General features: G+C 44.2%; 1 protein-coding gene across 10 annotated transcripts in view; it reads right to left on the minus strand.

Moving 5' to 3' along the window:
* The window catches only part of IKZF4 (IKAROS family zinc finger 4), a 90,510-nt gene that overhangs the window by 16,276 nt on the left and 58,612 nt on the right, over positions 1-15,622 (minus strand). For 5 of the 10 annotated variants that reach the window (XM_081181388.1, XM_081181387.1, XM_081181386.1 and 2 more), the window contains exons 6-8: positions 12,239-12,388; positions 10,748-10,918; positions 6,320-9,067 (exon numbers count right to left, since the gene is read on the minus strand). In XM_081181388.1, the coding sequence (XP_081037514.1) occupies positions 8,319-9,067; positions 10,748-10,918; positions 12,239-12,388 (1,070 nt within the window). In that variant the 3' untranslated portion in view covers positions 6,320-8,318. Of the gene's footprint in view, positions 238-1,830; positions 2,349-6,319; positions 9,068-10,747; positions 10,919-12,238; positions 12,389-15,622 lie in introns of those variants that run through there. The other 5 variants (XM_081181381.1, XM_081181382.1, XM_081181383.1 and 2 more) reach the window with 4 other exon arrangements.

The raw sequence follows: 15,622 nt of genomic DNA on the forward strand, positions 1-15,622 counted from the left end.
AGATTATCTTGCTGATGTGGTTTCAAGGCAGCGACATATAAATACGGTAGTTTGAAGTGTTTGGATTTTTTAAAAAAACAAAAAACACCACTCCAGCCAAGTATGTTTTTACAGCTTCTTTCTTCGTTAATTAGGTAGTAGCGCTCTTCATAGTCAGTGTTAGGGATGTAATTGATTACTTCCAGAGATTTTCTTCCTCAACACTAGTGCATCACATAGGGAACCTGTGGCCTTGACCTAATTGAACGTGAATGGGGAGAAGGAATAAAAGATAAAAGGTGGGAAGCAGAGAGAGAGACAGAGAGAGAGAGAGATTCTTCCTTTGCTGCATCTATTAAAACGTAAGTTTGCTTAATTCTGAGAACTTGATTGTTTGCCTTGTCTTGGGCGTTCAAGAACAGGCTCACAAGAGGGTGGGCAGCCATGGAAGCGTCCCCCAACTATAGGATGGAGGATTCACAGAAGGGATAGCTTGAAAGGCTTTTTGCCCAGTTTTAACAGGATACTTGATTTAAAGAATTTGGTATATTAGGATAAGCTCCGAATTGCACATAACTTCTCCGCTGGAGGGTATTTGGATGTTTTGAGCGTTAGTTCTTTTTCAAGTCTGTTTTCCCTTCCAGAAAAAAACACAGCTTTTCTTTCTTCACTTAAGGAAAATGCCACCTAGGCTAGTAAGTCATTGGGAAGTCACAATATACAACTACCATAGGGAGTTGGGAAGAAGGCTCACTCTGTCAAGACTCCTAAGTTGGGGGTGGAAATGGGCTTGCACCCTACTTCGTATGAAGTGGTCAATGATGTGTGAATTCTAAGATGGGCTCTATTTCAGTATCCCACACCCCTGTGACCCTTAATGCCTCATGCATTTTTCTGACCACGGTTAGAGTAGTACCAGTTTGGCTGTCAGTCACACCCAGCACTTGGGTTTTCAGCCGCTGCCTGAACTGCTACTGTATCAGACACCTGAGTTGGAAACCCAGCCAGATGGGTGGGGTATAAATGGGTGGGGTATAAATAAAATTTAATAATAATAATAATAATAATAATAATAATAATAATAATAATAATAATAATAATTCTGTACTCAGTCCTGTGCAAATACTTACAGGACTCAGCTACATTAGTAAAAACAAATTATAAATGCATTATAATACTAGTTGACGCTGTAGAGCTGAAATTGGAACTCTATGAAATTTACCATCGTGAGCTTTAAAACGTCCCCCCCTCCCCCGGAGAATTTGTATTTATAGTTGTGTAGATGCAGCCACAGTCGTGTTTGCGGAGAGCATGACGTTGCATCTCAAGGTCACTTTGAATTCACCTTTCTGAAATCAGGTGAGAGATATAATAACAGCGACAGCATAAAAAAAGTTAACAAACATGAAGATTAGCAGCTCAGTTTCAGTGCTGGCTCTCGCTCTATTTAATGGGACAAGCAGAAGGATCCTATGGAAGAGCCTATAAATATAGGTATTTGCTTATACACTATCCTTGTTTCTGTCCAATCATAGACTGGCAACTTGGACTGGCATATATGCTTTGGGTCCTAAAACAGGGGTTGGCAACCTAAGGCCCACAGGGGTCGTTTAACCAGCTCCCGAGCCGCCCCCGAACCAAGCTGCCCATTCGAGACTCGCTTCTGTGGTGCCGGAAATGGCGTCTGCGCAGACACCGAAAATCACAGGCGTGCGCGTGATGCAGCCCACAGAGGGATCTCCACTGGAGTGAACTGGCCCAGGTGAGGTAAACCTTGCCAGCCCCTGTCCTAAAACTTATGAAAATGTCTCTCTTTGAAGCAGAGTTCCTCCATAAAGGAAACTGCAGTGCTAATAATAATAATAATAAATTTTATTTATACCCCGCCCTCCCCAGCCAAGGCCGGGCTCAGGGCGGCTAACAACCAATAATAAAAACAAGTTGAATGAATACAACTTAAAAACAAGATTAAAATACAACAGTAAAACATTAAAATGCTGCCTCATCACAGGAGGAGAAAGGAAAAAAGAAAGGGGGGGAGGGAATCAAATTGACTCCAAGCCAAAGGCCAGGTGGAACAACTCTGTCTTACAGGCCCTGTGGAAAGAAATCAGATCCCGCAGGGCCCTGGTCTCATGAGACAGAGCGTTCCACCAAGTTGGGGCCAGTGTTGAAAAGGCCCTGGCTCTGGTTGAAGCTAATCTAACTTTCTTAGGGCCCGGGACCTCTAGGGTGTTGCTATATATGGACCTTAAGGTCCTCCGTGGGGCATATTGGGAGAGGCGGTCCCGTCGGTACGAGGGTCCTAGGCCGTCTTTGCAGGTAGCAGAAATGCATACATGTATCTTCACGAGCACATCCGCTTGTTTCTGATGAAATGAAAGGGGAGGGGGGGTTGTGCATGTGTGAATGAATCAATCAGCATGGCTTTGTAACAGGGTGCTCATCTAAGAATGGGGAGCCAGCACAAACCTGGCAATAATCCAGTTAGGAAAACAAGAGACCAGGCTGTTAAATTACTCATGTTTATTTATAACAGACCTTCAGCCAGTACAGTACAAAACTTAACAGTAGTATAATCTCCATTACACAAATATGTACTTACAATATATTACAGATACAAAAAAGCTTTTGCAGTAAGAGGTTTTTCTTTTATTTAAAAGTGAGTTTAACCCCACCAAAAAAAAAGGGGGGGGGGGAAGAGTGCGACACCAGCAAATCCAATAACAATATACAAATGAAAGCTTGTTAGAAAGAAGAGAAGAATATTGTAGCGGGTTGGGGATATTGCACATCTTTTTGTTCTTCATACATCTGGTTAAAAAATATATAATATTTACACAAGTTAGAGACCTGGAGTTTTACAAAATTTCCAAGATTTGTTTTTTAGGCTCTTCATACAGGTGAAAGCAAAAATAAAACAGAACACTGGTTTTCTTAGAAATTTTAGAGCTTTGTTTCTCTAAAAACAAACCTGTTTCCATTTTCACAAAAGGGGAGAAGCAGGAGGTAAGTTGTGAAGTCTGAAACAGGATTTTTGCTCCCTGATTCATCACAGAAGCAGGTTTAAGAGAGATTCGTACCATTCCACAGTGCAGTAAATATAGTTCAACAGTGATGAGCTGGAGGTCTTCATTTAGCTCAAGAACTACCCAATATTTCTGATTTTTTTAAAAAAAAAACCCAAAAGAAAACCAAAGAGTTCCTGCAGAGAGCGGTTCTATTCCCACTAAAAACAGGAAGAAAAAGTCTGAACGTGGGCTTTGTATGGAGGCACAAAGGGATATCTTTACTTTTTACAAATAGAAATCAACAGTAACAAATGACCCTTTAGGTGCTTCAATTTACCAGTGTGGCATTAATTGATGCCAAGCACCCAAGGGCCATCTTTGGCTTTCAAGAAGTCAGTACCCAACTATGAAAGCCGATTTTCCTATTAATTTTTTGTTGTTGTTCTTGTCAAAGAATCACACTCGTATCTGGAAAAAACAACAACCTGTAAAAATATCTAACAAGAAAGACTGCACTAACGTATTTCCTTCCCAATGTTATATGTCAAGAAGTCAATACATGCCCCCACTTCTTGACAAATGTATCAAGTTGACAAGCATAGCTAGTCGGATTATGTTTTACAGTTTTCACAGCAATATTAGTCTCTGCATTGGAAAAAAAAGAAAGATGCATCTTCCCAGAATTTGGTCTAGGGGAGCGGGAAAGAACTCTAATCTCACATGGAAAAGATGAGAGCATTGAGGATCACTTCTAGAACTGGAAGAATAGATTATTTTGGGGAAACAAACCCCATATTCTTAGCAACTTTCCCTAAGGTGGTGTTTCAGATGCTTTGTACTGTAACTCGCCTTCAGCCCAAACCAAGATGGCTGTGGCTAATGGGGAATTGTAGCCCCCAAAAACATGTGGAAAGGCCCCCGGTTGTGTAACAGCTGCTTTGGGGTGTGTCTCCCCCAAGCTCTATTTTACAGATTGAGATTTATTTAAGTGCCTAGCATGAACTATGCAGCTGATCTACTAAGTGGGGGGAAAGCAGATACAAATTTTGCTCTCTGCTTTATTTCCACTTCTGCTTAAAAGACTGGTCACATAATCAAACAAACACCACGCATAAGATTTTGCCTATGTCTGGGGAATAAGTGATCTCTTTCAGTAGTTGGAGGACTTCGTAAATACCAACTTTTGTTTCACCTCGACTGATGGACCAAATAGTGCTTGCCAATTAAATATAGTGTTGCAAAACACACTGGGAGAAAAGCCTTCAACCCTGCATGTGTGCCACAACCAGAGGTCCAGACAGCCTCATGTACCTAGAGGAAAGTGCTCTTTGTCAGATCCTACAAGAGAGAATCTTCCTATAAATGGAAATGATTCCTGCAAACACCATTCTAGGCCTAGATTCATACTGGGGTGGAGAGGGAGGAACAAAAACATGCACACATTGAGTTTAGGAGTTTGCTTCTCTCATTACTGCTATACACACAGGTCTGCCTGGATCAGAAGATGTGCAAACATCTCAACTCAGAGATTTATTTCTATAACATTTGTGGTTCACGCGACAAATGTTTTAGATCTTTCTCTGAACGCATTTATGTGAAAAGCTAGTTAGCTTTCACAGGATGAATCCTATAAGCAAGATGCAAGAATCATCTAAAATACTGGCGTGTTAGGCGGTTCATGGGAAAAAATGTTGAAAATGCATTCTGGAAGAAGCTTTTTTTTACTTGCTCATATACACAAAATGGGCCAAAACAGTCACTCAATGACAGGTAAATGTCTTTAAAAGTTGGAAATCAGCTTTGAGGTTTTTTATTAAATGTAATAAATGTGCATTAGATTTCCAACATCCTGCTTTCACAAGTCTTTAGATAAGCCTTTCCTGAGAACCCAAATGTGTGTTTTAAAAAATAGCTAAGAAGCAGCTTTAAGATATGCTCTCACAGATTTCCAGGGGCACAAATGGAACACCTTGAGTTCATTCATTCAACACAATTATCTTATCAAACTGCTTGTGTTAATCTGACTCAAACCTTCATGTTTGCAAGATTTGTAGTGGACAAATCCTAACTTTTAAAGCAGTATGAAGTCAAAACATTCAAAAATACAATGTATAATAGCTGGATCATAAGATGTCTTCCAGTCACATGAGAAACCCCGTAACAATTCCCAGTACAGAAGTGTCATCCCCAGAATCACCACTGGGCAGTTTCATTCAAATAATATAATTTAATGAGCATCCAAGTCTTGGGAATTACTGAGGGGGGAACTATGCCTTCTGAACTGATTCTTCGGTTTAACAATCACAAAAAGTGCTGAATACTGTACACCAATAGGAGATATGAGTGCTTTTAAAAAATCAAAATCCTTTATCCAAGGGGCCTAAGGAGTAACAGGGAGGGAGGGGAAAGTACAATCCTCATTGAAAAGACAGGAAGTGGACTCTCAAGTCCCTTTAGCAATTTGGCAAAGTCTCCCAGCAGGTTCCATTCGTATTGCACAATAGTAATCTTAATGACAAGAATTTTAATATTCTATTCCCTCTGCTTGAAGCCACAAAATACACATCTGCCGGAACCAGCTCAAAATGCCTTCTGAACCTGTAAGATACAATTCGTATGCTGAACCCAAGTGACAAGGCAGAAGGGGAAAGTGACTGTACCAGAAAAGTTAAGAGCTTTAGAAAGCGTGGCAGAACAGTGGAGTGCAACTATTCAGTGGCGTAGCGTGGGGGGTGCAGGGGGGCCGGCCGCACTGGCGCAACATCTGGGGGTTAGGGGGCGCAAATTACTTGCCTTGCCCCGGGTGCTGACAACCCACGCTACGCCACTGCAACTATTTGAAGGAAGGTTCTCACCTTCCCATCTTCTAGAGGAATCCCCCGGAATATCTCATTTGTCAAGGCCTTTCCAGTTAAGCAAATCTGTCCGGCCTTGCAAGGGGTGGCGACAGCTCGGAAAATTTAGCATTTCACATCTCAAAAAAGAAGTCTAATAACAAAAGGGCAAAACCGAACAAAACGTTGCAACTTGAGGTGTTTCTATAAGTAGAAAAAGAACAGCCTTTGGTTTATCCCACAAGGAAGCAGTTTGCTGAGCTGCTGTTGAGCAAGTTATTTTTTATGCATCATGGGCATTTATCTAAAACCACAAGCCTTCTCCCCTTGCTGTGTCCTAAGACTAGAGATACAATTTTACCCTTACCTCCCATCTCTTTCTCTCAGGCAAGGTGCTTCTAGCAGGTCAAGGTGCTGAGACGAAGGACAACACCTTGCAGAAAGGCAAACTTCCCCAGTTATGCTGCCTCAACGCCCAAGCCTTTACATTTGGTGATTACACTCTTAAAAGCAAGGATAAACAGAATTTCTGCTTGGGCTGGTAGGAATGACTGCATAAGCCTGACGTGGAGTAACAAATCCTGCCTACAGTCCACTAACAGAAACGCATCTTCAACCAAACTACAGAATTAGAGGTTTCAGCCCTTCATGGTGATCAAGGCTTTAAGACACTAAAGTACACAAAGCAAGGTTTTTTCGGCGGGATCTGCATTGCAGAACACCAATGGCCCTCTTTGGCACCACTGATCACGTACCTGTGAGAAAATGGGAGACTCTGGCTACTGTGTAGATATTGGGCAGACAGGTTACCGGAAGTTACTCTCTACACGATTTTGTCCATGCCACTGTATGCTTTTATGTAGCTGTACAAGACAAGGAACTTCCACCTTCACGGCTGCTGCTGTCAAGAGTTTGCTAATGGAGTCCAAAAAAACCCCATATGCTTTCTGAACACGGATCACTAAGGTTTTTGACTGTTCTGTGCAAAAACAAGGCAGCCCTTCCTGCTGGGAAAGGAGTCAAACCCCAATCTACTTTGTGATAACCAATTCCTGGGCAACTGACTGGAGAGAGGCAGAAGTCAGGCACCAGAACAACAGCAAGAAGTGACAAGGCTTCAGCACCCGACTCTAGTAGTTGCAAGGGAGGTTACTAAAAGCCACAGAGGCTTTTGCTATCTTGTTTCCTGCCTTCCACTGAAAGTCCCTTGATTGTGTCTCCTAGGAATCACATCCAACAGGGTCATGTTTATTTATTCACCCTACGGAAGTTGCATGCTTTTGGAGAGAGAAGTCAGTGACATACACTCACCTAAGGGTTGAAGCTCACACCTTCTAAAACTTCCACTAAAAAAAAAAAAAGACTCTTTAAGAGCCGGCAGAAGGAAGCTCAGAGGACGTTAGCTCAAGCAACCCTCCTGGAGAGAAGGTCACGCTGAACAACACGGACATCGAGCAAATCCTTTTGAAGGAGGGCATCTCAGATTCCTAACAGCTGGGATGCAGAACATGCCCTTTAACCAGGCAGTGCTAAGGTTCCTTCCTTGCATCCTGGAGGGAAAAGAAAGGATTTGCTTTCCTAATGCTGATCTTCAATTGAGCTTGCAAAAGCAGCACCCTGGCAAACTTTGTACACAAACGCTTGCCACCTTCCTTCAGACTAGATCGTGCTGCAGCTCCTTCATTTTCACCAGATGCAGAATTCGCGACCTTTTCTGTGCCCCGAAAGAAGAGACACAAAGCTGTCATAAAGCAGAAGCATAGAGGTATAGAGTTCATGGGACCACAGAGTTCCTAGTAGGATACCTTCCTATGCTGTGTTTCACAGACACCCAAAAAAGAGGGAACACGCGGTTCTTCCTGACATCACCATCTAAGTGTAACTCAAATCGTGGCTTTCCTAGCCCCTTTGAAAGGGGGAAGTTCTACAAGAGTATATTAGCACCTGATCTGAGGTTCTTAATGTCTAACATGGTGACTTGACAAGACATACCTGAACTGAAATTCACCAAAAGAAGCCCAAAGAAACTTTGAATGGAGGAGGAAGGAGGGACAGACATGAAAGACACTAATATCTTGCTGATGTGTACCAGGGGTGTGTGTCGTGTCCCTCAAAATGGAGGAAGCCCCTGGCAAAATGACATAAAGAAAAGGCTTACATGACAACAAAATAGCGAAATGAAATTAATAAATAACAACTATGAGTGGAAGAGAATCAAAAGCACAAGAGAACTTTAAAATCAATAAACAGTATTTAAATAACACAGCGTAGAAAAGGCAAATGTTATGAGCTCCTCCCCATCTCAAGTTTCTTGGATTTTTTTTTTTTAAGTTAGGGTTTTTATTTTATTTTTTAAGAACATTTCTCTTTTTTAGCCAAAGTCAGTGCAACGGAGTACAAAAGAAATGAACGGCTCCATACCCGGCGAGGATGGGGCACGAGAGATGGGGAGGGAGATTTGGGAAGGTGGGGAGAGAGGGGAGAGAGTTTAGGACTAGCCGACTTTATGCTCCCCTCTCACTATGTGGGAGGAGAACTCGTACCGGTCTTGGCTGTGATAGCCGCAGATGTTGCATTCGAAAGGGTCTCTGAAGCCGTGGCAGCCCATGTGGATAGTGAACATGACGTGGTCCAGGAACAAGATTCGGCAGTGCTCGCATTTGAAGGCTTTTATCTGTTCCCCTTCATCATTCACCACACGCAGGGCTTCTTTGGCTGAGCTGGGAGTTGACCGAGTGGTGGTGGGAATGATGCCCTCTTGTACTTTCGGGTCCTCTTTGGCGTAGGCCGGACTCTGCCGGCTGCTGGTGCAGTTCCCAATGACGGACAGCAGCGGCTGCTGTGAGCCCCTCTCCTCGTGGATGCTCTCAGTGTCTGTGGAATCCTGGCAGCCGTTGCTAGGTGACACCATGCTGGGCTCCCGAGATGCCCGGTACACAATCTGCGTCCCGTCGGGAAGGTCCTCGTGGCCTTCCGCAGCTTCCCGGCTTCCTGCTATTTCCAGCCTGCCCGGGAGGGGCTGAATCTGCGTGTAGACGGAACTGATGACGGGGGTGATCTCAGAGATGCAGTTGGTCGGCGGGATTCTGAGAGGGCGCAAGTGTTCTGCTCCCATGAAGGACAGGGATCCGCCAAAGCTCGTGTCCATGGGATGGTGGGCAGCCACCATCTCCACGTCCTTCTCGAAGCCGGAGCTGACGTCAAATGCCATGTCGGAGAGGCCAAACCGCATCTGCTTCTCTCCTAAGGCAAAGGACGAGAGGTATCAAAAGACAAGTTCCCTCTACAGTCAATACGATGAGCCTGTTAGGGATGGAAGTCAAATAAGAGCACAGCACATGGACAAAAAGCCTTGCAAAGAAATCTCTGGATGCAGCTATTGCCGCACATGCAGGGCGTTAATCTCTTACCCCTGCCAATTCTTGTACGTAGCCCCCTCTTGTCCCTTTCAAATGCAAAAGGAGAACCTGAGAGACATGACCAACCTGAGCAACTGGCTCTCATTGGTCAGAAAGAGCCAGAGATCCCTCCTTCAAAAGAACCAGAGGGGAGAGAACCTTTAAAAAGCTGAGCAGCTCCTGCAGTTGGGGGGGGGGGGACCAGACTGGGTCTTCTATACCACCAGAAAGCTAACCATCCTTGCTGTCTACTCATAAACAGACTAGAAATATTATATCGTAGAGGCTGGGATTAGTCCAGTTTCAGGCCCACAGTGCTCTCTGGCTTATTTTGTATTCTGATCTTACCTTCTGTCAATTTCCCTACCTTTTATTTCTAATAAGGTTTCACAATTTAACCGTGTGTGCAATTGCCAACCACAGGATTCTAGAGCTCCCACATGTCTAGACAACTGGAATTTACATTGCCGGAAGTTTAGGATCAGAGTTGTAAAGAGACTAGCGTGTCCCACAGAGCTCTGGGAGAGACTCCGGTAACGTGGGCTGCCTTTGCATTCAACGTAAGTTACAAGGGAGTGGTCTGGAAAATACAAGGTGTGTTGGTCTCAGGGTTCCCAGTCATAAGGAAGTTGAGGGGGGTCTGCCAGGGAAATGAACAACCTTTCTTTGATCTCCAAGGTTGGATAAAGCAGCCGAAAGCAAGGCTTGCTTTCCTCAGCAAGTTGTCTGCTGGTTGAATGGAAGAGTGTAGGATGCGCTGGCTCAGAGCCAGTTTAAAAAGGAATGGGCTTTGGTGCTTTCCTGTTTCCCTCCCATCTGGTCTGCAAGAGGGTCCTGGAAGCAACTACCAGATTAAAAGACTCAGCTGGCAGCACTGCAGGGCTGTTGGGCAACAGCTGGGCAAGGAAGCGGGTGCATGAGACTTTCCTCTTCTCCGCAGCACATAGCTCTGAGTCTGCACTTGACTGGAGGCAAGAAATACTTTATGTAAGCAGCAGGGGGAAGGCTCAATTTGAACTTGCTTCTTGAATTTGTGACTCCATTTTGCACCTATTAGTTGTTCATTACTACTACTACAACTATTAGACTTGTCAGCCACATGTTACCTGAAGGTCTCTAACTTACAACACATTCAATAACATGAATACAATTAAATTATACCATGAAAACAGAAGAAAACAACTCCCACAACAGCCAAATTAATCTAGTGTGTCTACCACCTTGTAGTTTGGTTCAGACTTGAAGCCACACTTTAGACCACACTTGAAGCCAAATCCCACTAACGGCAGCTATTCCAGAGAGCATAAATGGCTGCCAAGTCCCAGTCTAGTGGTAGCTGCCATCTTGCTGCTTGCTGAGAGATGCCCTGCCTAACCACTTTTTTGCTTTTGCAATGCAGCATGGAGAGGGATGATAAAAGCTGGTGGGGCTGCGAATGCAAGATCTGATGGCCCACAGGGAAACACCCAAGACAATAAAATAACACAACTGTCGGTGGTCAACAGCTCCGTTGTCCTGCCACTACCTTTAGTCCACTTCCAGGAATCCAGGGGAAGCTCCTTACCCACAAATTTCTGAGGTGTGGAGCGTTTTCGTTTGGTGATGCTGTTTGCCAGTCGGTCAATGAAGGTTGGCCGGTCGGCTGAGGAGTGAAGCATGGAGTCCGGCACCATCTCCAAGTCTCGCATCTCGTCACCTGGCAAGGAGACAAAAGCAGGTGTGACGTTTGGCTCCCTAGAGCGTTTCTGCCTCAACCTTTGGAAGGCCTATATTGTGAAAACAGTAGATGCTGATGGTTCAGCGATTTGCCGAGGAAGGAAAAGTCACACAGCAAAATCGGCAAGGATGGAACAGACTCCCAATGCTAAATTTAGTCCGTCCAATTTAGATCCTGTTCCCCAGGTCCATGATAACAACAACTTTCTTATTTGTAGCCCACCTACTATTACAACAACAACTTTATTATTTGTACCCCACCTATCTGACTAGGCTGCCCCAGCCACTCTGGGCGGCTTCCAACATATATAAAAACATAATAAAACATCACACGTTAAAAAGGTCCCCTATACAGGGCTGCCTTCAGATGTCTTCTAAAGGTTATATACAGTGGTGTCTCGCAAGACGAAAAGAATCCGTTCTGTGATTCTCTTCGTCTAGCGGTTTTTTCGTCTTGCGAAGCAAGCCCATTGAAGGATTAGCGGATTAGCGGCTTATCTGCTGATCGGATCAGCTGATAAGCGGCTTAGAAAAAGGGGGGGAGGGGAAAACCCCCCGCAGGAACTCGCAAGACATTGTCGTCTTGCGAAGCAAGCCCATAGGAAATTCGTTTTGCGAAGCACCTCCAAAACGGAAAACTCTTTCGTCTAGTGAGTTTTCGTCTTGCGAGGTATTCGCCTTGCGGGGCACCACTGTAGTTACTCATCTCCTTGACATCTGATGGGAGGGCGTTCCACAGCGGGTGCTACTACCGAGAAGTCCCCCTGCCTAATTCCCTCTACCTTCACTTCTCACAACGAGGGAACTGCCAGAAGGTCCTCAGAGCTGGATCTCAGTGACCAGCCTGATCACTGAACCCATTTAGACTCTGTCCTTCAAGGCCACAGTTTCTCTGACTACCAGGCCTTACATGTTCTAGACACTAAACCCAAATTTTCACCTGGACTAGATATGGGATTCTAGTCCTCATTACCTAACTAGTGCCTGCTGCGGAAACAGATGGCAGGACGCCTTGGGCTAAGTGATCCGTAAATGAAGCAAATAATAATGATGATGGCAAAAGTAACTCAATCTGCATTTAGATGGAAATTCCATGCAGTGGAGGGGAACCACCTCAAAGAGGAAGTACCAGCTAGGGAAGGCATTTTGCATTGCAGACGATTTGGACCGTTCCACCCACACAGACCCTGCTAGCCGGTTTGGATACTTGCAAAAATTGCTGTGCGTAAAGCCATCCGAAGTGACCGACAACGCTGCCCCTCAAGCTCACCTGTTCCCAGCCTGGCAGGTCCAGACTTACCTTGCTGGCCAGCCAGCGACTGTGGTTCAGTGTTAAGACTCTGCAGGTAGTTGTGGCAGCGTTCCTTGTGCTCTTCCAATGTGCTTTGCTGCTTGTAGCTGCGGCCGCAATAATTACATTTGTAGGGCTTTCCGACGGTGGGGGAGGAGACTGGAATGGAAAGGGAAACGTAAAAGGGTCCAGTAATAAAACTCACATCTTTCTCGAACCACCACAGCAACCTTTGGGTCCGCAAGAACCAGCAAGCGCTGACAGCCTGCCTGCAGCTGTAGGAATGAAAGGAGACAGGCACAAACAAAAAAACCAGCCACCAACTTTGCAAACGGTTCAGTTGTCTGTCTCTGCAACTGTGCCTGCCTTGAGACGCTAAAGGAAAAGGGGCATCTTTCAAATGATTTCCTGCTGAAAGAAGTCCTCCTCTCGCCAATCGCCATTTCTATGATCATCGCTGCCAAGATCAAATATATGTGGGTTCCCCCCCCCCAGCTTTCTGGTAAGGGACTCGCATCAGATCCGAACATCCTCATTAGGCCCTAGTCATTGAAGGCACTCCAAAATGGGAGCTTTACGACAGTAATTCAAGGACGACTGATATAGCTGCCCTCATTCTGTTCTTCCCCCTTTACATATTTGAATGTTACTATTTAGGGAGTAAGGGGGCTTTAGCAGAGCATCAGGAGTCCTCACTGATGGATCAATTGGAAATCATTGCTAAAAGAAGTGTTACCCCCCCCCCACCAGAAAAAAAGCAAAGAGGTAGTGATTGTCAGAGTCTGAATTAGAAGCCAGACCAGTGCCTGATTTTATAATGAAATAAGCTAATGGCGAGATTGTTATATGCACAGAGATGGAAAGATACAACCCGACCCACTATAGAGGAATGGCTGATAAAACTATTGGACTTGGCTAAGATGGCAAAGTTAATGCGTTTAAATTACTGAAATTTATTAAGGATTGGAAACTTCCTATGGGCTTTTTGCATGAAAGTGAACATGTAATATTTGGATTTGAAGATTGAAAAAAATATTCATCAGTAGAATGGCTGGATGTTAATGAGTGAATACTATATTTAGCTGCAGGACAGAGAATTGGAAGTCTTTTTATCTTTCCTTATCCTTTTCTCTTTTGCTTTCTCTTCATTTTTCTTTTTTTCTGCCTCTGTTGTTTTTTAGATTAAGTATCTGTTTGATTTCAATGTATTATAAAAACATATGAACTTTTATACAGTGGTGCCTCGCAAGACGAAAAATATCCGTTCTGTGATTCTCTTCGTCTAGCGGTTTTTTCGTCTTGCGAAGCAAGCCCATAGGACAGGGGTGTCAAACTCAAATTCATCGGGGGGCCGCATCATCAGTTTGGTCACCCTCAAAGGGCCGGTTCGAGTTCGAGTGTCTTCAAAGGCCATGACACCTTTAACAGCTGGATTAAGTAATGCAGAGCTTCTGGCTCATGGAACACTACACCTTGATTTCATTTGAATACATATATGAATATAAAAATGGTTTCCTGTTTGGCTTGGTGTTTAAGTTACACAAAATGTGCAGGTTTTAATTTTTCTCATTCCCCAAATTTTAATCGAGCATTTGTTTGGATTTCCCCCCCTTTGCTACCTACCCTAAACCTTTGAGGAGGGCGGGAACTGATGGCCGGACCCTGTAATAACATTGAGGAAAAAATTGCATGATGTGTAAATACCCTAAAAAATAAACCAATTCCTTATCAGCTTTTTCCCCATATATAAATTTTTGCAATGCGCACCCTGCGGAAGCCGCGCCTGACGTTATTTACAAAACATGCACTTGCGTATCGAATTTGCTTTTGAATCGCGAATCCCCAGAGGCAGAGGATGCTGTTCATTGGGCAGCGCGGAAACGCGCCTAAAGAAAGAAATAAAGAAAAGCAAAGCAAAAGCACGCCGCCCCGAGTATTCACAGGGCGCGCTCCCAAAACACAAGCGCGCTCTCGGTCTCCCTCTCTCCAACGCGTGCGAAGCCGGCTCTGCCCTTCTCTGCGTTCCACCTCGCGCAGGCGCGCTGGGCTCCCGCCGGGACTTATTTCACCCCGGCGAGCCCGAAAAGAAGTTGAGAGCAGCAGCAGCGGCCTCCCATATCCAACCCCGCCCTCGCCGTGTCAAATAAGTCTCGGCTAGGTAGCTGGAGGAGGGGGAGGCCTGCGCCTGCGCAGAAAGGACCCAAGGCGCCCTGTGCGCGCGCCATAGCCCAAGCTTCCCTCACAGATATATATAGACCAGACTACACGGGCCACATGATGAGGTCTGGCGGGCCGGATTTGGCCCGCGGGCCTTGTGTTTGACACCCGTGCCATAGGAGATTCGTTTTGCGAAGCACCTCCATAACAGAAAACTCTTTCGTCTAGCGAGTTTTCCGTCTTGCGAGGCATTCATCTTGCGGGGCACCACTGTATATCTTTTATATATGTTTATATCTATTTTATAACAGGTATGAATATTTGTATATCTTTGAGTAAGTATCAATAAATATATTAACAAGGAACCACCTGGAAACCACCTCTAATCTTGGTGATTGTAGTACTCAATGGTGAAGGGAAAATAAAGACATTTATAACAATAGAAATCTATATTAATTTTAAAAATATATATATATTTTAAATTTTAGAGACCAAGTTTGTTCTTGGTATGAGCTTTGCATGCACACAAAAGCTCATACCAAGAACAAACTTAGTTGGTCTCTAAAGTGCTACTGGACATTTTTTTAATTTTTTAAAATATATTTCTACTGCGTCAGACTATCACGGCTATCTACCTGAATTTATAACAATGTATCACTGAATATACTCAAGCTAGCTACTTTTCTTCTTCACATGGTGTACTCTGAAAACCATGTTCCAGAGCTAAATCTTCATGAATGCTGTAAGAAGACAGACTTGCATGTTTATTTTAGGCTTGGAGCAAGCTAGCAAATTTAATTAATTTATACGCTGCCTTTCTATAAGACATTGCCAAAGCAGTTATTTTGCTTAACATTCTCCTGGTGCGTGAGCCTTCTTTGCCAATTGACAGACACACATTTGCAATAATGTCAAAATCTATACTAGCTACAATACCTTTATTAGGCTAATCAAAATGCCACAAAACAGCGTGCAAGTTTTTGATTCTATTGCTCTTGTTGGTTTAATAAAGGTTTTGCCCTGATATGAATTTTGGATTTTCTTCCTATGGGCCATGCTTTTAGTTTTCTCTTTGCAATGCTGTTTATCTTTTCATGGACTCCCCACTCCAGCCAAACGACAATTTGTGCAATTGTAGCAGCCACCAGATACCATTCACAGCGCCCATGCAACACAGGCGCAACAGCTCTGGCACATGAAGCCACTAGCGGGCAACATTTTGTGCAATTGAAAAAA

The sequence above is a fragment of the Podarcis bocagei genome, assembly GCF_964188305.1.
Source record: "Podarcis bocagei genome assembly, chromosome: 2".
NCBI classification, from domain to species: domain Eukaryota; kingdom Metazoa; phylum Chordata; class Lepidosauria; order Squamata; family Lacertidae; genus Podarcis; species Podarcis bocagei.